This window comes from Numida meleagris, chromosome 5, assembly GCF_002078875.1.
Source record: "Numida meleagris isolate 19003 breed g44 Domestic line chromosome 5, NumMel1.0, whole genome shotgun sequence".
Classification (NCBI taxonomy): Eukaryota; Metazoa; Chordata; class Aves; order Galliformes; family Numididae; genus Numida; species Numida meleagris.
In genome coordinates, this window is record NC_034413.1 from 4,109,271 (window position 1) to 4,135,888 (window position 26,618).

Consider the following 26,618-nt stretch of genomic DNA (forward strand, 5'->3'; position numbering starts at 1 on the left):
TCTGCCCTTTATACCTCCTGCTGTTTCATAATCATCTTGCATTACGTGGTATCGCGGAGGGAGGTCTTAATCTCTCTGTTGCTTTTTCCTTTTAACAGATATAAATGAGAAAGTTAACAGATGTGCCCTTTTCTTTTTTCACATGTGCTGCGTGGAAGGAGTTGAACTCTGCTTTCATCAGCTCCGAGTCTCATGGTTTCGAAGCATGCTTTTCTGTTGGCTCACTGAGATCTGTTGGCTCAGTTCAGGTGTGCTGACATTAGTGTGAAGTGAACAGAAATGTGCTGGGTGGGACAGACAGCCACATCCAGTGATTTGGTCAGAGAGAGCTCCACTTTTCCCACCTTCCTTTTGGCAGATATCCCTTTAGACTGCACTGGGCACATCGGTGTGCCCTTGCTGAAGATTCCTCAGGTTGTAAAGTATCATAACAGAGCTGTCCTGAGTAACAATTTCCTGCTGCTGAAGTATTCGTGGCTGGACAAGGCCAGGTTAATGCTAGCCATGGCTTTAACAGAATAGAATTGCACTGCAGACACTTTGTAAGTAGAACTTGGTTTCACAGTAGAAATCCCAAGAGCCCCAATTGGAATCGTAGATTCATTAAGGTTGGAAAAGGCTTCTAAGATCCCCAAGCCCAACCCATCCCCACCATGCCCACTGACCATGTCCCTCAGTGTCACATCTCCGCAGCTCTTGAGCGCTTTGTCTTTCCTGAAGGACTGAAGCTCCTTAAAGCAGAGTGTTTCCTACTGCAGCAGCAGATTGCAGAGTTTAAAGCTTCCATGGGCTGTGATGCTGCTAGTGCCACAGATGGCCTTGTCCTTTGGCAAGTGCCTAGCTGGGTGATTGGGAGCCTTGCTATGGGAATCTTTCCAATGTGAAGGGGTGCAGCTGTGCAAACAGGTGTTCTTTCATGTTCCCTAGCAAAGGCAAACTGCAGGGCAGGTTTCCTTGAAATACATCCAGGTGCTTCTCTTTTATAACAATTTATTTTCTGCATAAAACCAAATTTGTTTCTTTTATGCACAAATATTGAAATACAATGCATCTGTAATGATGCTACCTTTCCAGTCTCAGAGCTATGTCTTCCTTAAAACAATCCTCTTTATGATTTTTAACTGTCTTTAAGGATTCTGAATGTAGCTCTCTTCCTCAGGACAAGATATTTATACTGTCTTCAAACATGGAATGGAATCATGGAGTCATTAAGGTTGGAAAAGACCACTAATATCATCTAGTCCAACCATCAACCCATCATCACCATGCCCATCATCCCACATACAAGAGGTATGGAATATGTTTCATATTTGAACTCTCTTTCTATTCCAGAAATAATGAATTTATGTTTATCCTTTACAGCCTTTCATTTCTTGAACCCACACACATATTTGCAAGCAGTTTTCAGATGCTAACACCCACTTGGTATGCATTTAAAGCATGAACTAGTGTATGAAACTCAGCCCAGGTCACTGCTGCATCCAGCAGCACTAGGAAAAAACCCTCCGTGGCTGTTATGTGCTGGTAGCTATGGGCTGGTAGGCAAATTCTTGGGAGTTTCTTGTGTATGAGGAAATCCTCCTGCCCTGCGTTAGCCCAAAGGACCTGGAGCCCTGAGCCTGTGCCAAATCTGAGCTTTCAAACTGTTTTCCAATTTTGCATGTCAAGCCCATGTTCAGATGGTGTGATGCACTCATGTATCAGGCGGTGCTGAAATATTAATGACCTGCTGTGAGTTCCCTCTTCCACCTCCAAAGGAAATGGCCGGCAGGTCTTCAGGATGGGAAGAGGATGACTGTATGGAAGGTATTTTAAAATAGCTGATCCTTAGAACAAATCAGCGTGCATTCTGGAAAAAAGGAACAAGGATTCAGCTGCTGTGGATCTGTTATTTACAGGCACTTTCCCTCACTGCCTGCGGCTGGGAGCATAATAGCAGGGAAGATGTGATTTCAAGCACTTTAAATCATTACCTGTGAGAAGCAGAACAGCAGGGTTACGAGTGCGATGGAGTTCTGTGTGAATGAAGTGCAATTAGGAATACTCTGGCTCAGGACTGAAGTCTCGGTCATTTTTCTACCAGGAATTACAGTCCCTCTGGATTAGGATTTAGGCTGTGAGCCCACTTGGCACTCTGCAGGCCAGGCCAGGGCAGGGCCACCAGGATGGAGACCTGGTCAGAGCAGATCTAAGCATCTTTATTCTACACAGAGCATCTCATCATGAGTTTGAGTAATTTGCAGATATTCACTGTGTGGAAACTGAGTATTGGCCTTGAAGATGCTTTTCTCACTCCAAGCTCACCACATTACCAAACTTTGATTCATCTCCTTCTTGTAGAATTCTACAGTTGACTTTCAAGATATTTTTCTCTATTATAAACTGAAAATTATTATTTTCCCTTTTTTTCACTCTGTCATTTCAAATAGGGCAATTTAACATATTGAGTTACAGAAATATGTTCTTGGCTTAAAGTGATACAGTTTTAACAGATATTGAAAGTAAAGGGATGAAACGAATATGTATCATGAAGAAAATAAAGATATTTTTTTTTTCAGGTCTAAACTCCAGCAGTAAAAACTAACTAGTAAAGAAAATGTTAATAGCTTATAGGTATCACAGAGATTATATCTCTGGGCATGTACAATATTTCTCCAAATATTTTTGAGTTCCTTTTTAAAATAATTGCTCAGACATTATTGGTTACAAGGGATTCTTATTCTTCTTGACCTCATAAAGCAACACCGCTGCTTACATCTATAAGGCAGGTTAATAATTCTTGAATACTAAGTATTTGAGCTATGCAAACAATGGGGAGAACCAAAGAACCAAAAGGGGGAAACAGTCTTGGTGAAAAAAAGCTGATCCAATTACAGTGTATCACTGAGAGTTTTTACTGAAGTTTAGGCTTTACAAATCCGGAATGTAGACCCAAAGGTCTGAAATTAAGGAACACAAGTACAGTTAAGATTGAAATACGTTCAGATTTACGCCCCCTAGTATGTATTTTTAGAATTTATTAGCAGGTGTGCAACCTAGTGATCACATATTTAAGTGATCAACATATTATAATTAGAAGAAGAGTTATTGGGGCTACTGTAGTCTGGAGACAACGGTAACGACATTTTCATCGCCATCTCCCGTGCTTCTTTTGCTTCTCCCTAGGCAGCCCTGGTAGCATCGAGAAGAATAATCGTATCTGTCGCACACCACCATTTTGCACTGTAGGTAAACTGATGAGTATCTGCTGATAAAGCTGGGGGCTCTGAATCGGAACTGGACAATCCTCCTGTCTGGTGACAAGTAGCTCCTATAAGTTGGGTCTCTGACACACCTGAGGAAAGAAAAAGGGAAAATAATACAATTATCACACAAAAAATTGTGACGTGGTTACTATGTCATTTGTTTCATTTCTTACAAGCAATTTTCTTTCCAAAATGTTTACCTGTGACATTAATCGCAATTTATAGTCCAGAACTCCTGAACACAGATGCAGTTTTACAGAATTTGTATATGTAGGTGAGTATATGTAATGAAACATGCATAACTGTCATATACATACGTAAATGTATAAAAGTAAAACATCTGTTGGAATTCTAAGTATATGAGAAAGGGCTATTGTGTAGCCCTGTTATCTTTATTTCAGCCTTTGGCTTTGTAAAAACTACAAAGAAACAAACCCATATCCCAAATCAAAGACACTTAAATGAGTGCTTCATTCTTGCCTCATTTAAAAAAAAAAAAAAATGCGTGAAATACCTTCCGAGAATTTATACTGCTTTCTCTTCCCTAGTGGAATGTAATGGTGAATTAAGCATAAAATGACAACTTAAAAATATGTGCATGTCCTAATAGCTAGTTCATGTAAAATCCAGCTGCTCTTGCTAATGGATAACTCAGATATGTTATAGAACTGCGGCTCTTTGGTGTATCTATTTATTATTGCCCATATTGCCTCAATCATGTACAAGGAATTGCTTTGAAATGGCTGTTGAGATATTTTCCTTACCCTCTTCGTATTATATCGGATGCCACAGTCGTAAAGTCGTGAGGATTTGGAGAGACCACGCAGGTGTCTGTGAACAGCATCAGGTTTGGCTGTGCGCTGTACAGGGTAGCGCGAACAAACAAATCCCTGTTCGGCAAAACGTAGTATGGTGCTGCCCTCACTACATTTGAGAAAGATGGTGAATCATAAAAGGCAAACTTGACAACAAATTGTCTAGATGGGGTTTCCCGGTATGGAGGCTGTATGACGCTGGGTATTGATTGGGCACCAGCGCTGTTGTATATTTTGCAGGCAAAGTTTATCAGCGAATTTCTGTTTCTGCTGTAGAAGTTGCCAGAAATGGATCCTTCCACTGTGTTGGAGTAAGTGATGGCTTCACGCGATATCTGTTGAAACATCGGTGAGTTAAGAGCTGCAGAGGATTGCTGAAACCATTTCCTAAATGCTGCTGCATGGTGGGGCTGGAGGAGCAGGGCCTGGGTGCCTGTGCCAGCGGCCCTGGCCTGACCACCACGGCCTTGCTGCTTGACCACTATGGCCTAGCTACCCACCCACCATGGCCTTGCTGCTTAACCACTATGGCCTAGCTACCCACCCACCATGGCCTTGCTGCCTAGCCTCAGCCCTCACAGCTGCAAGGCTGTGAGAAGGTCTGCAGCATGGTGCCAGGTGAGATAAGGCCTAACATGGCTCAGCTGGAGGGACAGCTCGTTCGGGATCATTAGTAGCTCAAGGACTTGAGAGGGAAAACAGCTTCATGGACAGAGCCATGTGGTGGCATCCTCCCGTAACAAGCATTAGATATGCTCTTGAGAGCTTTGCTCATAGATAACGTTGGCTCTGTCTTGGCATGCCATAATTTCAGCCCCAGAGGTTCTCACCAGCCTCTGCGTGCCGCAGCCGTCGTACGGTATGCGGAACATGACATGGTAGCTGCTAATCACAGGCTTGCAGCTGGGGTCCCTCAGGTGGATGTCACTTGCAAAGTACCCTCGGGAGTTGAAGTAGGATCTCCTGATGATTGCCCGCATGTAATTAGGCAGACAAGTAAGGGTTGCTGGAAGAGAGGAAGTTTGTTAATAAAACATGTTTTGCTGTACAGTATAATGCAGCATGTATTAAGTACCACTATGCTTTACAAATGCAAATGCAGGCTTTGCTGGTAATAACAGGTGGTTGCAATAAGCCCTGAGCTGTTTCTTTGGTGGTGTGATCCCTCTGGAGCATGCTGGCACACCTGGCTGGCAGCCTGGCAATCTGCAGGCAGATGTTTCAAATGTGCTCTGCCCATAAAAGTAGCAGACATAGACCAGCCTGTCCCCTCAGTTCTGCACTGGTGCTGAGCAGATACCCTCTGCCATAAACTGCCAGCCTCCCCCAACTCACATCTTGCCCAGCACAGGGGGGACTTGGGAAGAAAAGTAATTAAAAAGAGGAAGGAAGGAAAAGAGCTTACCTTGGCTTATAGGTACTGGCTTTGGAGAAGCTTTTAATGGGAAAAAAAAAAAAGAAAAGAAAAAAAAGAACAAAATAAGTGAGAGAGAATGATAAAAATGTGTACTTGTATGTAATCAGTTTACACCATGATAATCAGCTGAATGCAGCTGGACTAGAAAATGGTAGAATCAATGGATCGGAGGAGTGGAGTTGTTGTGGACAAAACGTTCATATTAAGACAAGTGTAGAGACTGGAATGATGGCATATTGCTTACACCAGCAGGAACAAGATTTAATTCTGCTTACTCATTTGTGTAGTCAGATGACTCCATGCTCAAACACATGCATTGCAAGTTCAGATTCCTGTATGTTGCCAGCACAAGTACAGATGTTTTACTGGTGCGGCTGGAGTGTCATTTAGCAATGTGTAGCTAGTAGGGCCAGACTTTAAAAGAAGACATTAGTCTGCCCTCAGGCACTTGAGGCATGATATGTGCAACGTATGAGCAGAACTTAAACTTCAATTTTTTTCAAAAGTTAAACCCCATTGTAGAGAACTTTAAGGTTCAAACCGAATACCATTGGAAGTATCAGAAATCCACAGTGACCTCAACTTTGGAAAGTGCTGACTCTGAGGACGAAGTGAGATGGGGAGCTGTGTCAACATGTCACCAGATCACAACGTTGATAGCTGACCAAGTGCTTAAACCAGAATAACAATGCATTACTTACAAGTGCTAATTCCTGTGTCTTCGGGAGTCTGAGAGATGGGTAGAGTTGAGGAGACTGATGTAGTTGCTGAGGCTCCTATTGCGAGAAAATAGGAAAGTAAACATTGTCTGAATGTTAAATGCATTCATCACTCATATGACAACAACAAGTGTGTACTCCACACAAGTTAGGCCAAGGGTTCCTAGTGGTTTTTCTTGCCTGGGGAACTTCCCTGGGCCCTGAGCTCTGTTCGAGCGCCTTAGGTTTTTTTTTTCTTGAGGGAGTCAGCAGTTTTGTGCTAAGCTTAAATATGACTCCAATTGCAGTAAGCATAAAGGGATACGTACCTGATGCTTCTGTCATGGTGCTGCCTGGGGGGGCTGGTGGGGCATGAGAGAGAACACAAAAGTTAGAAGCTTCCCAGGGCAGGACAGGTGGGATGTGCCTGCAGGGCAGGAAAGCCCCAGGCTCCCACTCACACAGTGACTGCATGGCCCCAGGAGATGAAGCCATGCTCAGCTCTGTGCTGGGGCTGCTGGGAGCTGCTGCAGCGAGGGAGCATCCCCAGCTCCAGGGCTGTGCCGCAGCTTGGATGCCTGGCAATATGGAGATCTCAGTACTGTCTGTGATGTGGGGTTGTCCTAGGAGTGATGCGATCCAGTGCTAACTCCAGGTTATACTGGGCCAGTACCAGCACCAGCACATGTTCCTCCCTGTCTGGGTGTGGAAGCCAAGGGAGAGGTCACTGGGATTACCCCTGGAGTGAATGGCTACATCCATGGGATTACATGCAGTGGGAGCCAGCCAGTGCCTGGTCACAGCTTGGGCAGAGATCTGAGGGTGTAATGCAGAGCATCACTTACAGCTGGTAGTGGCTGCTGGTCCAGGTGTGAGAGAGGTGGTTACTGTGAGAAGCAAAAGATGAATTATTGTCCACAGCATAGCAAGGACTGCTGATGTTTTGTGCCAAGCTTTGACACCACACCAACTGCAGTAAGCACAAAGTGATACATACCTGGTGCTTCAGGCGTGGGGCTGCCTGCAGGGGATGCTAGGACATGCAAGAGAACACAAGTGTGGGTTAGGAGCTGCCCTGGGCAGGACAGATGGGATGTGCCTGCAGTGACCATGCACAGCCCCTGGGGATGCTGCTGCATCTTGAGAAAAGCCATAAGCTCTGAGAGCAGAAGTACCTGAAGTTTCAGCTGTGGTGGACTCAACTGGGGCTGCCAGAGAGAAAGCAAGAGCCAGGAGTTACTGGTCTTTGCATCATTGTGTGAGCAAAGCAAAATCTGTCAAACCAAAGCCAAATTGACATTAAGGTGTAATTAGCACCGATGTAATCAGACCCCCATTTCAGTTACATTGTAGCAGTTTGCAATACCCCATAATTAGTATTTTCACCAGACTTCAGGGTGGATGGAAGTCCTCTACAGCGGCAAAAAATCTTAGTGCCTCTGATTGGCAACCATAGAATTGTCAAATCATAAAATCATTAAGGCCAAAAAAGACCTATAGAGTCATCAAGTCCAACTGCTGACCCATCATTGCCATGCCCACTAACCATGACCCTAATGTGTGCCCTGAATGTTACCTAAGTGCTGCGAGTTTTTGGGGCTAACAATATGTTAAGGGCTGTCCCCTCCCAGAGCATAGATAGCACTGCTGAAGTCAAGGGGAATCAGCACTCCACGATGGGAGAAATGATATTTGACTAAACCCGAGGTGAATGAGTGTTGAAGTGCTCCATACCTGTTGTTCCAGGAGTGGTAAGATCCACAGGGCCTGTTGGGAGAGAGAATGAATGCCATCAAAAAAATGAAAGCCAGATCATTGGTTATAGGGAGAGATAAGCAGCAGCAGCAGTACGGCCTGATCTCCCCCAGACCATGACCTAGGTGTTGTCTGTAGGGTGGTGTTCCTGCCACCATCACTGCCACCCTAGTGAGGACATCTGTCGGCAGGGGACGTTGATGCAGCTGATGGGGACAACAGCGATTCCATCCCAACTCCTCACTCAGACTGAAGTGCAGTAGTGCTTGCTGTTGGCAGCAGAGCAGCACCCCCACTGCACTGTACGCTGAGGTGAAGAGCCTGGGGGATGTGCCAGCCAGCACTGCTTTTAAATAAAATCACTTGGGTGCAGCTTGAGTTCAGTCAGGAAGCAAGCGTTTTGCTCTGTCAGTTAATAAAGCCTCCAGGCAGGTATGGCTCGTGCTGCAGTAAAGCCTCTTGGTACATCCAAGGGGAAATGATTTGCAGTGTGCAAACTACAGTGGATTGGGCAGGATAAGGGCATTAGGAGTATGCGCTAACAGTCTGAACTGAATTTCTCCTTCTTAAATGCTTCTCCTATTGCTTGCAGCTTATGTGCAACATATCAAAGATTCCTTGCAATTGTTTCCAGTCAGCATAAGTTAAGAATGGTAGAAGTAAGAGGGGAGAGGAGAATAATTAACAAAAATAAAATCTGAGTCAAAATATGTGCCAATTTTGGGTGGTAGTAGGAGCCTAATTCACTTCTCCAGGACTATGTAAGTCTCATGTCTACCATTATTTGTTATACCATTATAATGTAATACAACTTAGCACAGCATGAACATCACTTCCATAAAGGTTATAGCTTGGACAGAAACAGCTGGATCCAAAAAGATTCACAAACAGTTGAGTCTGGAAAGATTCAGTGGCCTGGCAGCCTACACTGATGTCTGGAGTCAGACACCTTGTGTTCCTGTAGTGCCACAGCCTCCACCAATTTCCTTCTGCATCCCTGGCCAGCAGGACATAAGCTCAGTGTGCCTTTCATTTCCTCAATCATAGAGTCATAGAACAGTCCCACTGTTACCTCTCTGACCCTCAGTAGAGGAAGCCCCCTGGGAAGGAAGAGGTGGCCTCAGGTCACCTGGAGATCACAGGGGTTCTCCCACTCGTGCCCATGGGGACACTGCCAGTGAACCCCGTTAGCAGCTGTAACCTTGCATCAAGCTCCCCTGTTCACCCACACCTGCTTTCATCTATGGCTTAGGAAAATTAATTCACATTAAATAAAACAGAGAAGGAGAGTACCTGTGCAGATGACACCAGCATCCTCCTTGTGGAAACAGTTATGCGTTCCCAGCTCCCTGTGAGTGCACTGCACCAGGAAGGACTCATCCCCTGTGCATTTCACGTCGTCCATGAAGATATCTCCCGTGCCTTCTCCAAAAAAGGCATCAATTTTGGCTGAGATGGCATCTCCGCAGCTCAGCTCCCTGCACACAACCCTGGCGCTGTTTATGTTCCAGGAATCGTCGCAGATGGTTCCCCAGCTGCCATTGTGGAAGATTTCAAGGCGCCCTGAGCACTCGTTGTCTCCATTCACCAGCCTCAGGGACAGCTCTTGGAAAAGCAGAAGGAAACACACGGTTGCTCAGCAGCCTCAGCAATGGGCAGATGCGTTTACCAAAGAGGAAAAGCCAAGTTGCTATGTAAAATATAACAGATGTGAAAACTTTGCAAGACCTGCCTAGGGAGAACTCACCAGCTGGGACAGGCTCCTCTGGGACCGGAGGAGTAACAGGCTCTGGAAAAGGAAACAGAAAAGTGAATGTCTGGTCTTGCTACAGAGGATGTTTAATGACATTCTTCAGTTCCTGTGCTAGGTAAATGAAAGCAGTAGTGATATAGGGAAACCCATTCATTTCTGAGAGCATGAACACCAAGAGAAGGCCCATTTCAGCCAGCTAGCTGTCACCTCGGTCATTTTGGATTCAGCAGGTCTCTGGCATTGCAGGTTGAGGGAAAGGGGAGCTCAAGATATTGGGAGAAACATATTTGAAACCATCTCCTTTCTGCTTTGTCTGAGCATGGCCAGAAATGAGACATTTGCACAACTTGGGCTCCAGATCTGCCAGAGGGAGGTGGGGTAGGACTGCCAAGGCTGCCTGCCCCAACAGTGTTAATTAGGCAGTGTTCTAGTATCTCTCTTGGAAAGTCCAGTAGACATATGGCCATCTTCTTGACAGGAAATGAAGAGTGCACGTTGGCAAACAGCTCTTTTGGAGTGATTTTACAGTAAATTCTTTATCTTTTCTTCCTCTTTATTCCCTTTGCTCCTTCCAAGTGCCATCTCCCTAGGCTCCCATGCTCCAGTCAGAACACGGAATTGCTGGAAAACTGGGAACTGCAAGAATCCTAAAGGAAGTTACTACAAATAATTTCCTATTAAACGCAAGAAGAGGACATTTGAATTACAACTAGTCATAGTTCACAGCTTATGGGAAATCAGCACTGAAATGTGCCCACCTACCTGCACAAATGACGCCGGCATCTTCTTTTGGCTGACAGTTGTGCACACCTATCCCTCTGTGAGAGCAGTCCCACAGGCTGTCCTCGTCCCCTCCACACTGCACATCATCTAGGAGGATGTTCCCAGAGCCCTGGCCAAACTGGGCTTCAGGCACTGCCAGCATAGGCTCCCCACAGCCCAGCTGCCGGCATACCACCTCGGCAGCCCCCAGCTCCCAGGCATCGTCGCAGACCGTTCCCCAGCTGCCGTTGTAATAGAGCTCCACGCGGCCTGAGCACCTGCTGTCACCGTCTACGAGTCGCAGGGACAGGGCTGGAACTGCTGGGGAGGAAGAACACCATACATTGGTGTTATTGACCCAAGGCAGTGGCAGAGCCTGTCTGTGGGACACAGGGTGTTATTGGGATGACAGGGACTGGTAGCCTGCAGTGTGGTTGGATTGAATAAAGCATCCTCCCCTGAATTTAGGTGCTGTTTTTGGACTGATGTTATAAAGTTTTGAAACCATCTTTCCAATGGTTGATCATTCACGCAGTGCCCAATGGGCACGGACATAGTCCTCTTCCACGACATGCTGATTCTGGGGAGAATGACTCTCATCCCTACAGGGTTTCTACCATTTCTTTACCATCTTTCTCATCTATATTGTAGTGCTGTCTGAAAGATGAACACAAATACCCAGAGCCAGCCTTTTCCTGGGATACCTTGCAATCTAAGGAGTATGTTTTTTTCTTCTTCTTCTTTAAATAATACCTGATTGGTCTTCTTTTCACTCTGGCATAACAGATGGTTGGCACAGCATCATTTCCCCAGAATAGTAGCAGAGCTATTTCTACAGATCAGGCTCATTTCTGAGAGCTGGGTACTTATGGAATAATCCACACATTTATCTCACTTTCAGAGGGAAAGGCTTTTAGAGATCTGAAGTTCCAAATTAGTTTTATGGGTCTGGAGTGTATTTTTCTTTCAGAGAAAGAAATCAGAGACTCTGCCGACAACATAATTGAGTTCTTCTGAGTTTGTTGCCATCATAAACTGTACCAAGTATACACACCTGTCTTACTCCTTGGTAGGTCTGTGATTACAAGGTTTTCATTTCGGGACATTTTGCTGTCACCTGGCAGTCATTTGTAACCAACTAATGTACATCCATTCAGAATGAGTACCCTGTTCCTGAGGACTCTCTTTGCCCTTAATTCCTTTTTGCTGACCATGATCAAAGCTCCTTCCATCTGAGTACCATGCTTATCATTTCCTTCTGCAAAAGTTGGCTGTAAAGAAATGTCAGTAGCAACGCGCTTGGCTCGCTTCCCAAGATCAAGGTCTGAACTTCTGTGAGAGTGCCAAATATGATATCAGAGAGAAAAAAACAACTGAGTCAAAAGATAACTAATTAAACAGGTGCTGAGTAGTCATCAGCAGTGATGAAAGGTGCTAAGGAAAACGTTTAAGAACTAGACTTCATTAGCTATCTAAATCTAGGTGGGAGAAAGAAGCAGATTAAAAATTAAGTATCCGGATCCAAATATTGAGTTAGATTACAGGCAGGGATAAATCTCTCGTGATTCAGCTGATATTAAAAATATCAGTATTGAGAGGGAGGCAACCTCCAAATTAAATTTACTAAGTAAATGAAGTATTTTGTTAGTCTGAAATACGAACATCATATTTCTGATTAAATAACAGAACTGATTTAGTGACAGTCCCAAGAATTGTTGATGTATTTTTGTGAGTATGTCTACAGACAGATGAAAGGCAACTTTCTTCTTTCAGAAAATGAATAAAAGAAAACAGTTGATATTTACATCTCTTCAAAGTCAGTGCTTTGTGCTTAGCTAAATGTAAAAACTAATTAAAATAATTAGTAAGCACTTAGTTTACCTGAACCTTTAACCCAAAGAACAATTTATGTACAGTTGGCATAGAAAAGTAATGGGATTATTAGTTATGGTTATAGAGGAGCCTTTTTTTTTTTTCACTTTAACCATGGACCAGCTTCCCTGTTATGCACAGTATGCCTAAATAAGGTGAAATTTTTGGCTCAGATATATGGGTGGATAGACATAAGCAAAGCACTTAATAGTTATAAGTGCTTAGTTGCATAGTCGTGAGGGTATTCTTAAGAAACCATAAATACACTGTGTTAGGTTCCATAAACCTGCACAGTACTCAACAGATCAGTCATTTAAGAAGAAATTCACATTCAGACTTCTGAAAGCCAAGAAAATAAAAGTAAATCCTGAGGGATTTCTCAGTTTCACTGGTGTGTGCTAAGAAGTGTGCACTTCTTTTTGTTCACTTGGAATAGATCCCAGTCTGAATAAGTAAGGCAGGCAGCAAAATCTGGTCAGAGCTCTGTTAAATACTCTTTAAAGTAGGAAAGTTTTCATTTCAATCCTTTTGAAATTGAAATGACTGGCAGTAAAAAGGTAGAGAAACACTGACTTAAATTTCTCCTTCTCCGTGCTGAACGCTTGTCTGTTGATTTCTAAGATGATTAACATTTGCAGAAACTAGGGTGGGTAGATCCTTGAACTCGAATATGAACATATTGCTCAAAATCAGGTTAATGGGTGGAGCAGTAAGCAAATTTGTACCACCTTTCCTACAACTGCTGCCACTGGTATTGAGTCACAGCTCTGAACTTCTGACAACATAGATAAGGCCGCTGAAGACAAGTAGGGTTATAAAAGGTTACAAAGAGAAGAAATATCAGTTGCCTTGGTAATTGTTTATCATGTTCTGCAGCATCTTGACCAAACAGATGGCACGGGTGTTAGATAACCAGCTGCCACTACTGTACTGTAATGAAATCCTCAGCCATTACCACTGACAATTTGGAACAGGACAGATAGAGTGACAGAAGGAAACGCAATGTCTGTGCGCTCTCTGGAGGACAAAATGAGAACTCAGAATGAACAGAAGGAATGTCAAAAATCAGCAAGTTGAACTTCTATGAAGGCAGGTGTGATGGGATGCTCATTGGAAAGAGAAAACCAGGGCACAAAGGCTAAATCATCCTTTCAGCTGGCTCAAAAGGACCATGGAAAAACTGGAAGCCAGTAGCACTGGCACTACAGTGAGCAAGTCCAACCTTGGTCTTGCTCTCAGAGTGATACATAGGAGCTGCTTATTCTTCTAGGCACTGAAGAGGCCTCAGCTGCTTGGTAGATGATTGCATATTTAATAAAGATAGAGATAATGAAGAGAGCTGGGATGGATGACTCAAGAAATGCAATGGGCTTGAAAATCATGAGCTCTGCGGAATGGTTTAAGGAGTATGGGAAGACTTCCAATAGTTAGAAGATCACTCTAAAGAGGATGGTTGGATGGTCTTGAGTTGTCTTGGCTGATGGCTGATGCAAAATGGCCCTGTCTGGCGAAACTATGCTTCTGAGACTTATAAAACTTAAGAAATTATTTCATAGACTCATTAAACACACTTATTCATTAAAAACTGCAAAGTTTCTTACAAAACAGATACCAGAATAAGAGTCGCCCCAACGAAGAGAATGGGGAAAAGGCAGGACATAGGCACACACGTTGCAGTGTGATCAGCACTTGAGATGAGTTAGACCAAAGCCCTGTGTAAGTTACCTTCCCATCCCCAACAGAGACCACTAACAGGTGCTCGGGAGGAGAATATGGGTGGGACAAGCATTCCTGCTTTGTACAGGATTGTCACCTACCTGCATCCTTTTGCATCTCAGGGATTTCCTGAGCCCCAGAAGGGGCCTGATGTGGTGATGCAGGGGAGAGATGTGTTTGCTCCTGCACAGTGCAAGGCACACAGCTTGTATCTGATGGTTCCTTACCTTTGCTCAGCGTGGAGGGTGGTGCTGGGGTTGTCACGGGCTCACTGCTCTCTGTGACTGGGGTCGATGTGATCAGGTTGACTATTTCTGTGGGAGAATCACTAGTTGAAGCTTAGAGGAAGGAAAACAGTGGGAGCAATGAAAAACAATGTCCATATGCCAATAGGAAACAAAGCTAAATTTTTTTGGTTAAAACAAAAACGTACAGTAAAAGCTCATCAGAATGTATGTGCAGTATATATAACTACAAGATTAGGGATATGCATCATTAAATGGATATATTGCTCACTGAGTATATTGAGCCACTGGCATGGCTCAGAAATGAGTCTCCATGTCTTTGCATTACATGTGCCCAAAAAGTTTCAAACTTCTCTCACGAGAACGAGAAAAGCAAAAGGAGCGTGAGAAGCAAAACCAGCAATGAGTGTTGCAGCTCGGCAGTGATCTGTAGGTGGCTTCCCAGCACGGTGCTGCTGGCAGCCCACCCATGCTCCCAGATTCCAGCAGGTTGGCACCAAGCAAACTCAATTTATTTCACTTGTGTTGGGTACACGGAGAGATGGTGGTTTTGCCACATTTTTTGGCACATCCACTGATCTGCCCCAGCAAAACTTATAACCACTGATATAAATCCAACATTTTTCTAACATGCTGCATTGTGCGGATGCCCTTTACCTTCCTGTGGCAAGGCGGAGGTTGTTAGTGTCCAGTCTTTGTCTGTAGTGGAGGTGGAACCTGTGCAAACAGAAGAGGCTGTCAGGATGGGAAATTAAATGTCTGCCAACAGCAATTAAAAGCAGATGTGTTTTGAGGAGTTAGAGACTCTCTTTAGATCTCAGGCTTTGTAAACAACTGTGTAATCAGTCTGCTAAATAACTGGAGAGGCAGAGGTCAGACTGAGGGAGGTGAGCTCAGATGCCTGACTGTGCTCCTTAATGGTCCTGGAGCTTCCATGAATCCTGGACACACCAAATCACAACGATGTGGACACTTCTGCTTCACAGAAGCTCAGGTATAATACTACAGCTACAAGCTCAGGGACATTAATCATTAAATGGATACATTGCTGATACATCCCAACAGCCTTTTGTAGGTGAAGATGTTACAGAGGGGCTTGTTCCTTCACACACATGCTCAATTTGCTGTTCTCTGCTGTGAATATTCCACAGATTCACGTGGCCGCATCTTAATCCAGCTCCAAACCTCCAACTTAACAGTACTTGTCTTAGAGAGCACTTGCAAAACAGCTGCTCTTACCTTCATGAGTTGTGGTGGGGATTTCAGTAGCTGATGTGGCACTTCTGTCTGTGATGACAGTGGATGTAGAAGATGTATCTGGGGCCAGGAGCAAGTTGTGGAAACAAGGAGAAGGAGAGAGAGTGGCAGCAGTTAGGAGTGAATGTGTGAACAGAAATCTTGATGCAAGTAAGTGAGCGTGGGCTTTGCAGGGAAGTCAGCCAATGCACAGCCCTCTGTTCCTACTGCAAAGAGGCGTTCACCTTGATTTAACATGTAATGGCAGTAGATCCAGGTGTTATTTCTGGCTGCCTTCTTCTACTGCTGCAGATGCAGTAGTCATTGGTTAAAAGCGGTCATTTGAGTTAAAAGTTAGTTTCTGAGTATTTAGGGATATTGTGAAGTGCTAATGGACTTACATCTCAAAAGCCCTGCCTTACCTGTTGGTGCGATCGTGGTCTGCACTGCACCTGTGAACAAAGGACAAAGCAAAAATTGATATTGGCTGTGGCGTTATTCAGATTGCTTCAAAATAGGTGGCTTCAAGCTATGTGATCATTGCTTTCAGTGACAACTAGGATTAATATTTATTTTCAATTCAGACATGTCGTAGTTCAGATCTGCTGGATGTGCTTCTGTCTCCTCTGAACTTGTTGCATGGCTTTTCTTGGGAAGTCTGGAATCAGCAACAGGAGGGGAAATGGCTTTAAACTGGAAGAGGGTAGATTTAGACTGGATATTAGGAAGAGATTCTTTACAGTGAGGGCGGTGAGACACTGGAACAGGTTGCCCAGTGAGGTTGTGGATGCCCCCTCCCTTGAAGCACTCAAGGCCAGGCTGGATGGGGCTGTGAGCAACCTGGTCTAGGGGAGGTATCCTTGTCTATAGCAGGGGGTTGGAACTACATGATCTTAAAGGTGCCTTCCAACCCAAACCATTCTGTGATTCTATGATTCAATGAATCAGTTGCTGACTGAAGAAGCCTCAAATGACCTTCTTCTCCCCATATTCGTACTCAGTGCCTGCTGCAGCCAGTTTTGGTATTTTGCACATGACATCCTTGTGTTCCTTGCTCACCTGGTTCAGCCCAAGCTCAAGGAGCCTCTACATGCACACAACTCAGCTCTCATCTGATTTCTGAATTCCACTCTGATGTTTCTCGCTTTTATGGTCGAAGGGAAAATCCAAATAAATTTTTAACAGCACAGAATTTTTTTACCTGAGCAGATGACACCGACATCCTCGTTGTGCCCACAGTCACTTTTGTTCCAGCCAGCATGCGGACAGTCCCAAATGTGAGATTCGGTTCCTGCACACTTTACATCATCCAAAAGGATGCTTCCTTTGCCAGGGCCAAAGTAAGCCCACCCCAGGGATGAAACAGCTTGGCCACAATTGAGTTGTTTACATGCAACGTTGGCACTGTTCATATCAAAGAAATCATCACAGACTGTCCCCCACTCGCTGTCGTGGTAAACTTCAACCCTTCCAGCGCATCTGTCCCCACCAGATGCCAGTCGCAATTGTGGTGTATCTTCTAAAACCAAAGGAAAAATGAGCAAGTAAGCATATCAGTTTGTTTATTCCAGGAAATATAAACTTCTAACATGTAAGGCTACACCTCCATCTGCTCAGGGGTGGGCTGTGTGATGCCTCTGTGACTCCAGTTGCTGGGGCTGACTGGGAAATGCCCACAGTGCACAAAGCAGTGGAGCCCAAATTGGTGCTGTTGATTCAGCCCAGTTCACTTGGCTCTGCTGCACATAAGACCTGATCTGTCATTAAAGGTCACTGTGGGCTGTGCTGGTGAAATAACCAGCTCACTCAGAGGTGACTCATCTACCCTGGCAGGTATGCCCACTGCGCTCACTCTCAGGTCTACATCTCACCCTCTTACCGTTAGGTTTAAATGTCTTCTTAAACCATTCAGAGAATTTGGCCCATAGTGAGTCTGAATCCTCACTTTCTTCTGTTGACTGCCACCAGAAACCATTTGCTGTATAAGATAAGTAGACATATTAGCACTGATGTAACACAGTTCCAGATAAGTTTTATGGTTTCCTGTGCTGACACAGAGTTTGGTAGAGTATTTGCTGGTACATGATGTGTTTTCAAAGCAAAAACAATCCTCCCTGTGCCTGGAAGGACGTGCTCATTCTCTCATAATTCAGTGGAAGATGATTGTAGAGGACCTTATTTCATGGCAGTACAAAAGCAAAGTGACCCAAACCCCACAAGCCCTCATGCACTTCCTTCAATGGATGGAGACATGTGCTTCTTACTTATCTTTGCCATGTTACTACCACAAAAGCAGAGGAGGCTGTGGAGCATTTGTTGGTGCAGACTGTGGCTGTTGTTTTGGCTGACAGCCCAACATGTTAGCTTAAACTGTTCACTTTGCAAATACCTGCTCAGGTCAACTTGGGGAACCCAGACTTCGCCTAAGTCTGCAGCAAAGAATATAATATATAGTTGCTTAAAGGATTTAAAAATGTGGGTTTGACTAAACCGAACTGTGGCATTACATATCTGTAGGGCAGCTCTTCTAGTCTAGATCTGTCAAGTTTAGGGAATAACAGACCTCTGTAAACTCATAGGCAGTTTTTCGCTTCCTCTTCTGCAGAGAAATTGCAAAGAGTAAGCGGTGATCTTCCAATCTTTATTCCCATAAAGAAGCGAGAAAGCTCTTTCAAAATTAGCAAGCTCTGAAGAGCCATGCCTGAATCAATCATGAAATTCAGAAGAAATTTCTTTTGGGGACTGTTTTTTCTTTTTTTCCAAGCTAGCATTTGCTCTTCAGACACTCTTACTCCTGTGAATATGTCAGTGATCCTAAATTTTGGGGTTTACAAGACAGAAGCGAAAGTGACTTTTCCAGTCAAAGTTAATCCAGCCAACACCAGGTCAAACTGAAGACAAAAGTCAATTTATTGATGAGATTACAGTGCTGGGATTTTACTACCTTCATGAAAGGCACCTTAGTACCCTTTGATGCTGAGTTCACCTCTGGCTTGCCTTTGCTCTTGTTTTATTGATAATTCAGTATAGCCAACCCCTGAATCAATATTCTATGAAATTATTTCTCCTTCTGGCTGGTGTGCCTTTGCTCATGGTGCCCACAAATAAAGATCAAAGTATCTCATTCAAACCAGTGAGACTGTAAGGAAGGTTTGGGGTTACTTTTTTGAAGGTTGAAGGACAATGGCACTACAGCAATCCCAAGTCTCTGCAAAGGATATTTCCACCTGCTTCTGGCATGCTGCTTTTTTATTCTTTTAATGTCTTTCTCTACATTTTTAAATGTATAGTGTAGAATAATTTAAATTCAAAACTAGAGTATTAGAAGAAGAATGTTAGAAGGAAGAAGAACGAGAATGACTTCTCCAAACCATTCCCCTCACAGAAGAGAAAAAATGAAAATATTCTTAAGCTTTAAAATCTAACTTGTGAATTTGATCTGAATATTTGAATTACAAGACAAATATTTGAATAAGACGACAAATTAAACGAACAATTCCATCATACAAAGCTTGCCAGCAATATGTTAGGACACTGCCACCACTTTCCGGCAGGCCAGGCTGTATTAGTAATGAATTCTGTCTGTAACATTTCCATACAAGCATGAAAAAATGTACTCACTGTACCTGGTTCACATAGGAGAGAAGTACTTAACAGAAGCATCCAAGTGAGACTCACTTGAAGGTCCATTTTCATTGTGGTTATCTGTTCTAAACCAGTGAAGATGGAGAATTTATACTAAATGAGTTCTGGTCTCCACCAGAGGTGTGTGCTTTGCAATTTGATCTCTCTTCCTGAAATTCCAGAACCATGCCAAAGAAATGATTTACCAAGTATTTTCATCTTACAGGGTATATCCAGACATCCGGATGAGTAGATCCCGATCACATCACTGTTCTGGACTGTCTACAGATCTTCCCAAACACTCCCCTGACACTTTGGTCACTGTGCGTTGGTGTGGGTTGTTCTTTTTTTTTCCAGGAAGCAATGACTTACAGTTGGAGATTAGGCTGTTTGGTAAGGTTTTTCGTGCCATCAGTTAAGACAGTTTCCAACGTATAATTTTGCTTCCAAAGTACAACTGTGCCAAAACAGATTAAATAGTTCTGAGATTTGTGTCAAAAGATAAGCATCCGAAAAATTTCAGGAAAGTCTCAAGCTAATTATCTCTGCTCACTAGAGATAATTCCCACAAAAAGGAATTTCTACACTTTTTCATATCTCTCTGGCTCCTGTTCAACCTGGAACTAGATCCCTCCATCATTCCCGTGATCTGCAGTCAGTTCTTTTCTCCCTTGCAGCCTACAGAGCAATGAACAACTATAAGAGATATCGACCAAGGTATAGTTGTATGGGAAGAACTCTTTTGGGGTAAATTAGCAGGGCAATTGCTGAACTACAGCAGCCAAGGAAATGGCATAGGATAGGGCCAGAAGGTGTTAAATTAAGCTAAAACTGCACAAGTCAAAAAATCTGTATGTACAATCAGAGGGGCATGACCAGCTGCCATGCACTCTTCTGGGCAAGACCAGTAGAGTCTACTGACAACCCCCATTCTTCATCAACCAGTTTCACAGCTGGTGTGTTTCTGAACGAACTAGTCTGAAATTTTCCCCTTCAAAGGATTAGCACACATGCTACCTGATAGTCCTGTGTGATACATCCTTCATAAACTGAGTGTGCAGAGCCTATGGAAGTGGAGCCTTTGTGTATTGCTAACTACGAGACATGTTTTTGGATCGCTGAGATACTGCACAAAAGAATTGAGGCACAAAATAATTGTCAGATGAAGGGGGGAAACTACTAACAGGCTTTTATTCTGCTGGTAACATATCAGATCATAGGAGGAGAGGCAGAAGATACGATATTGCTAGAAGATCCAAATCCAAATTAAAGGACTAAGAGAAAGCATGAAAGAAAATCATTGTGAAGAGGAAATATACCACGAATTGTGCTGGAGATTATTGTTTGCCATTAGCTTTCAAGCTGTCTTTCTAGACTAGGTGCTTTGCATGAGAAAATCCCACCTAGAAAGCCCATGCTGTACAACTGGAGATTTGCCTCTTGCAAAGCCCTGAATCCAACACGAAGCCTTCAGCCACAGATTTCTCCCTGGCATGAGGCGATGGTGTCAACACACTGTAGCCACTGATACCCCAAAGGATGCCTCCAGCTCTGCCTCATTAAGCACTGGCAAGGAGAAGCTGGACCTCAGATAGAGAGAGGGAAAATCGAAACTAAATGTTCTTAGCAGATTTCAAAACGAACATCAATTCATTTGTTCCATGAGCTCTTTTCTTATTTTCTCAACACACTATGACACATTGTGCCTATCCAAACATCCATGTTCTTACTTCCTAATACCTTCTTGAGCAAATCCAGGCATGTCAAGTGTTTAAACTCCCAGTTCCGTGTGTGTGGATTACTTGAACTCTATTGTCATTTCCTGAAGTGACTGAATGGGTTTATAGTAGATCCTTATCAATATTTCTATCCAAACAGCTCTACGTTGGGCCTGGTACAGTATGTAACAGTTTTCTATCCTAACAGCGATTAAGCTATTTTATACAAACGTCTCACTTTTGATTGGAAATTTCAGAAACAAATAGAATATGAAGGAACATCAAGGTTCTCTTTTTCAGCATTCCTCAGCCTCCTTTACCAAACAGGTCACAAAGAAGCCACTGGTCCCAGCAGACATGCTTAGGGCCAAGGACTCCATATCCTCCCACTTGCCTGGTGAAACTGGATTCCACTGCAGGCTGTTTTGTACCCTTTCTTAGAAGTAATGGTGGTACATACAAACGCAAGGATGGGCAGCAGATTTGTACAGCTAATCCGTAGTGTTTGGTGAGAAAGAGTGACCAACCTCCACATTAAACATTGCAGCTCTTGTCACGGACATTGACGGCACCATTAAAAAGGAGGTGATGAGTCTTCAGTCCAAAGCTAAGCAAGCAAATTAATCCTCCATGGCAGGAAGTAGCAGTGATGACAGTAGGGCTGACCTTTGTGGTCTTGGAATAACAATGCTGTTTCCCAGGAGATCTTCTTAAAGAAATCTATCAAAATTCACTCCGAAAACAAAGAGTATTTGTCTATAGTGAAATAGCTTTACGCTGGAGGGTGGATGTTAAGCTCTCCTTGCAGAGTGCTGGAGCTTTGCTGCACCTACTCCTCCCTGCAAAGATTCTTCCAGCTTTTTCAAGCTACACCTGATTTTCATGGAAATGTGTAGCGTTATACACTCCATAAAGATGGAGTTTGAGGGGCTACGAGCAATCAGAAAATGCAGAGCTACTGCTGTGAGGCTGCTACCACTGGAGGGCAGTGAGGCACTGTCCTTAAGGAGCTACCAATGTTACGGGATAACATGGCCTAACGACGCAGGTCTTCTGTAGAGGCCTTAAGAGTAGCAAATATCATAACAAGCAAGCAGAGGGTGGAATAAATGATGCTTGAGACAGCTACAGACTGCAGGTAGGTTGTTTGCAATCCTCAGCTGCCAAACTCAGAGGGCATTTTGGAGAATCTGGCCCTCCTGAGCCAACCACCCATTTCATCTTCCCTTTCGGCTCCTTATTCATTATAACTTGGTGGTGTAAACCATGACACGTCATACCTCTTATAATTAATATTTATAAGGAATTTAATTGAGATATCTGTGACGGATAAACTAGCACTCTCTGTGTTTCTTCTTGACATGTGTTTCTTGTACAAATATTTAATTGTATTTCTACTTCCCTGATAAAGAAAACACTAGTGTGTGAACCCACAGTATGATGCATGGCTCTACTTTTGTTTTGGGTCATGTCAATGCATTTTTGGGTCATTTGGCCATTTCAGATTACTCACAAATTAACAACAGTGAAGTAGGAAGCATTTACTGAAATGCCACAGAATATTGCCACTTGAATGCTGCCACAGCAATTGCCATGTACTGGTCCTTGACTTCAGTCAGCCTGGGGATGTGGCTGGTGTGCAAGCCTGTGGCTTGGTGTTGCTTCTGGCTGCACTGAGGGTGAAAATATGTAGCAGATAAGTGCAGAGCTTGTACATGTTTTTCTGCATATTACTCTGGGGAAAGATGTCATGAAAGATTTTCAGTTCTTTCATTTTTCATGTTTCCCCTCTGCCAGCCATTCTGCTAAATTCAACTCCACCAAGTTCTGAAGTGCTTTTTATGCACTAAAGAATGTCCAGAGAAAATGGCAAAGCCAGGGTGAAATAAATCACATCCTTGAAAATATAACCTTCAAGTGAGTTCTCCACAGTTATGTCAAATTTCTTCATAAAGTAAAGTGGGATCTTTACATGGGAAGCCCTCTTCTGTGAACAAAACCTAGTACTGAGTGCTGGGTACAGCTTCCAGTTCCCAGAGGCAGACTGTGTTGGAATAAAGATGTCACCATCCAGTCTCTGGAAGCCCCCATCCACCCCTGATGAATCTTGTGAGAGAAAACCCTTGTCAGAGGTGAAGGCTGTGCCAATGTAAATGGGTACCAATGGTCTTGGCTCTGCATGCAGAACTACAGGTCACTTCATCCTGTTACCCAGATAATTTAATTGGCTAGCACTCCTTGTCAACACAGGTTACTTATCTTGGCATGTGCTACGTTCTTGCTGCTTTTCCTTCTTCTGATGTTTACACAGTGTAATCTTAATAAAGAAGTTTTCTCAACATCTTCAGCTTCAAAGAAAATCCCTTCAATCTCAGCAAGTGCCATCGGTAGGAATCACATGGAGTATCAGCAATGCCCTTTAAAAATTCATTGTTAAGAATATGGAAGTGGTCATCTAGTGTATTGGGAGTGATGGAGAGTGAGGTGTGGCTGCAACTGCTTATAGACTTCTTTTACTTAGATTTTGACAGTATGTAAGATCAGTGCAATGAGATACGTGGACTGAAGTCCACAGTTCAACCAAATCCTAATTTTGTCCAAGTTTGGTTCATTCCAGAAAGGAGTCCGGAGAACTCTGGATGATTTCTGAGTGTTTTGATTTGTATACATCTCTGAGTATGAATTATCATTAAGCTACTGATTAAAAAGGCGAACAGAGACAACACAAAAAACAGCACATAAATGGCCAAACCCCAGCATAATCAACTCCCAAATTAAATTCATCAAAGCTCAAATCATGGAATGATTGAGAGGAGTATCATGGGCTGATGTTTTCACCGATTTCCATTAATTCACTGCTTCTGGTATTCCTTCTCATGAATAGTAGTCAGCTTACTTAGAAAAAATCACGATGAGGAAAATTCACATGTTCTTCTCTGGAGAAAGCACTAGGAATTGTGACTGAAAAAAAATCAAGGTTTTTGTGCCGTATTAGAGCCCTGAGATAAATGACCTCAACTGTGTCCTCGCATGGTTCGTACCATTCATCAGCCTCAGTGGCTCCCCCAAGGGAGCGAAGAGAATGGGTTTTGTATTTTGATTTTCCCCAGGAAACTCATGTAATGTTGCTATGGGTCTTGATTCATAAAATAATTGTTACTGAATATAATAGGTGCAGATACTATCAGCATCAAATTTTTACTGGAAATAATAATGTTAAAGAGATGTTGTCCTATCTTCAAGTTGTGCCAGGAGGGATTCAGGTTGGATGTTAGGAAAAACTTCTTCTCTGAAAGAGTGATCTGGCACTGAAATGAGCTGCCCAGGGAGTGGTAGAGTCACCGTCCCTGGAGGTGTTCAAGAAACATTTAGATGTTGTACTGAGGGACATGGTTTAGTGGGAAATACTGATGATAGGAGCATGGTCGGACTGGATGATCTTTGAGGTCTTTTGCAGCCTCGGTGATTCTATGATTCTAAACTTGCTTTATTAGTTACTAATTAGAGACAATAAAACAAACAATTAACAAAATGAGAAAGATGAATTAATAAATAGAAAAAATAACAATAACAATCAAGCTAACTTCATCAGTTAATTAGGAAAGCTTTCCTTCCTGCATGAGTGACTGAGACATGAAAGGAAAATTCACATATAAAGCAGGTATATAGATTGTGTTTGTTTGTAAACTGATTGTTTTTTATTTTTTTTCCACAGTGCAGGCTTGCACATGTAAAGCTACACAAACAAAGTTAAAGTAGGTATAGGACCTATTAAGGGATCAACAAGGAATGCTTCAGTGGGACATCTTGGAGTGCCACCTTCCCCTACCCCACATGACCCAGGGAGGTGTATTGGGTGAGAGGTTGGCAAGGGATGGCTCTGCTTTCCACAAGCACTGTGTGGAGAAGCAGATATCCCATTTAACTCTGACATTTTGGACAAATAATGCGATCAGAGTCTTGGTATGGAAAAAAGAAGGATGAGCGGTAAGCAATGTCATGCAATGAAAGAGTTTATTGCTTATTTATGATATCTTAGAATCACATAGTTTGTTTGCCTTAGGTAGGTAAGAAAAATAATTCTGACTGTCCTAAGTCCATGTATTAACTCTCTTTTTGTGAAAATGTTTCTACTGGATCAGATTTTAATCAGATGCAGCTTCATTTGATTTGAATATGTGGATGTTTACAAGCATGAGGAGGGGATTAAAGCACGAGGATAAAGATGGATTATACAAATATATTTTCTGAAGAGTGTTTTGTCCTAAATAAACAGCACCATTAGCAAATGTAAAAAGTGTATCAGGGTAAGAGCATTCAAACTGGAATTTGAGATTGTTCTGGTTCCATGACTGCAGCCAGCAGCCTGTTATGGTTGGGAATCGAACCATTTTTCTCTCTTCAAATTCAGGAATCAGAGGCATGGAGTGGAGGATAACACAAGCACTACTTCTTTGAGGAGCTTTGCTCTACTTTCTGCTACGTGAACTGAAGTTCAAAAACATGATTCACAAAATACTTGGCCATGGGAATTTTAGATAGGCAACAGATAAAATCACTGAGACTGTGAGTTCATAACAGATAAAAGTGATTGGAAGGAGGCTGAGCTCATTATTCCTCATTGAGAAATCTGGTTTTCATAGAGACTGCAGATCAGTACAGTGAAAGTGCCTTCTGAGATTTCTTCTAAATGCCTCAGCAATTTAATAGCCTTAAAGGTAATGCACATCTTTATTCCCTCTGCTTATTCTGCAGGCCCTGTAAGAATGACCAAAGAGAAAAGTGATCAAATGAGCTGGCAAATAGGGATGAGATTCATATTTGTTATGTCTTCAGTAGTCCACAGCAGCGGAGAAAGAAATGGTTTTGCATCATGTGCTCAACTCCTAATGATTTTCAGCTATACTTCAAAATATATCTCAAGGGAAAATCTTGAAATGAAGAAAACAAAGCAGAACATACCTGAGCAGACAACACTGGCATCTTCACTGTGGCCACAGTTATGTCTTGACCAACCGTTGTGGGAGCATTCCCATACATTAGCTTCATTCCCACTGCACTGCACGTCATCCAGGAAAATAACTCCAGAGCCTTCCCCAAACTGGGCAGCTCCTGGTGCTGAGATGGGCTGCCCACAGCCTAGCTGTCTGCAGACGACCCGAGCATCCTCGATATCCCACCAATCATCGCAGACTGTTCCCCACTGTCCTTTGTAAAACATTTCTACACGTCCCTCACATCGATTGCCGCCGTTCTCCAGCCGCAGAGCTACTTCTAGCAAAGACAAAGCAGAAATAAATGTCACAATGAGTTTCTGAAAGTGTGTCCAAGGTTTTCCCTCCTTGCTCTGTGATTTGTTGAGTAGTGACACAGTCTGATTTTCAATCAGTAACAAGTTATTAATTACACACTTTACACTCTTCTTCACAGTGGCTTCCCAACATTTGAGGCCTCCATAATCACCTGCATCTTTTGAAATACTACAGTGTAGAATTTGTCCATCCTCCTCAAGTGTTATCTTTTTCCCCAAGACTTCGCATCAAACAAAACCAAAATGTTTTTAACAGTAAATACCCAATTTTTAGAATGATCAGTTAAAGAAACGATAAGACTTACCAGGTGTTCTGGCTCCCCTAGAAGCTGTGGATTAGGAATAAATACAAAAAACTTAATTTTAGCAGCTTCAGTTGTATTTCAGAATAAATAATTGTCAACAGCAGCAGAACAAATACAAAACAAAACTCTGCATTACCTGGTGAGGG

General features: G+C 43.1%; 3 protein-coding genes across 3 annotated transcripts in view; all 3 read right to left on the reverse strand.

The window, feature by feature from the left end:
* On the reverse strand, positions 2,617–6,254 carry LOC110400019 (deleted in malignant brain tumors 1 protein-like). Its single transcript, XM_021399591.1, has 5 exons — positions 6,179–6,254; positions 5,466–5,495; positions 4,891–5,066; positions 4,010–4,395; positions 2,617–3,334 (listed from the first exon to the last, which is right to left on the reverse strand). The coding sequence occupies exons 3-5, from the start codon at positions 5,038–5,040 to the stop codon at positions 3,094–3,096; spliced, it is 777 nt and encodes a 258-aa protein (XP_021255266.1). The 5' UTR covers positions 5,041–5,066; positions 5,466–5,495; positions 6,179–6,254; the 3' UTR covers positions 2,617–3,093.
* On the reverse strand, positions 6,771–19,227 carry LOC110399568 (deleted in malignant brain tumors 1 protein-like). The gene is made up of 13 exons (XM_021398489.1): positions 19,141–19,227; positions 17,394–17,492; positions 16,716–17,033; positions 15,937–15,966; positions 15,518–15,595; positions 14,936–14,995; positions 14,261–14,371; positions 10,446–10,766; positions 9,678–9,719; positions 9,224–9,535; positions 7,910–7,942; positions 7,351–7,383; positions 6,771–6,874 (listed from the first exon to the last, which is right to left on the reverse strand). The coding sequence occupies exons 1-13, from the start codon at positions 19,208–19,210 to the stop codon at positions 6,771–6,773; spliced, it is 1,611 nt and encodes a 536-aa protein (XP_021254164.1). The 5' UTR covers positions 19,211–19,227.
* The window catches only part of DMBT1 (deleted in malignant brain tumors 1), a gene marked incomplete at its 5' end in the record, with an annotated part of 51,585 nt that continues 49,847 nt past the window's right edge, over positions 24,881–26,618 (reverse strand). The window contains 3 exons of the mRNA XM_021398490.1: positions 24,881–25,614; positions 25,819–26,130; positions 26,473–26,496. Coding sequence (XP_021254165.1) covers positions 25,601–25,614; positions 25,819–26,130; positions 26,473–26,496 — 350 coding nt within the window. The remainder of the gene's footprint in view (positions 25,615–25,818; positions 26,131–26,472; positions 26,497–26,618) is intronic.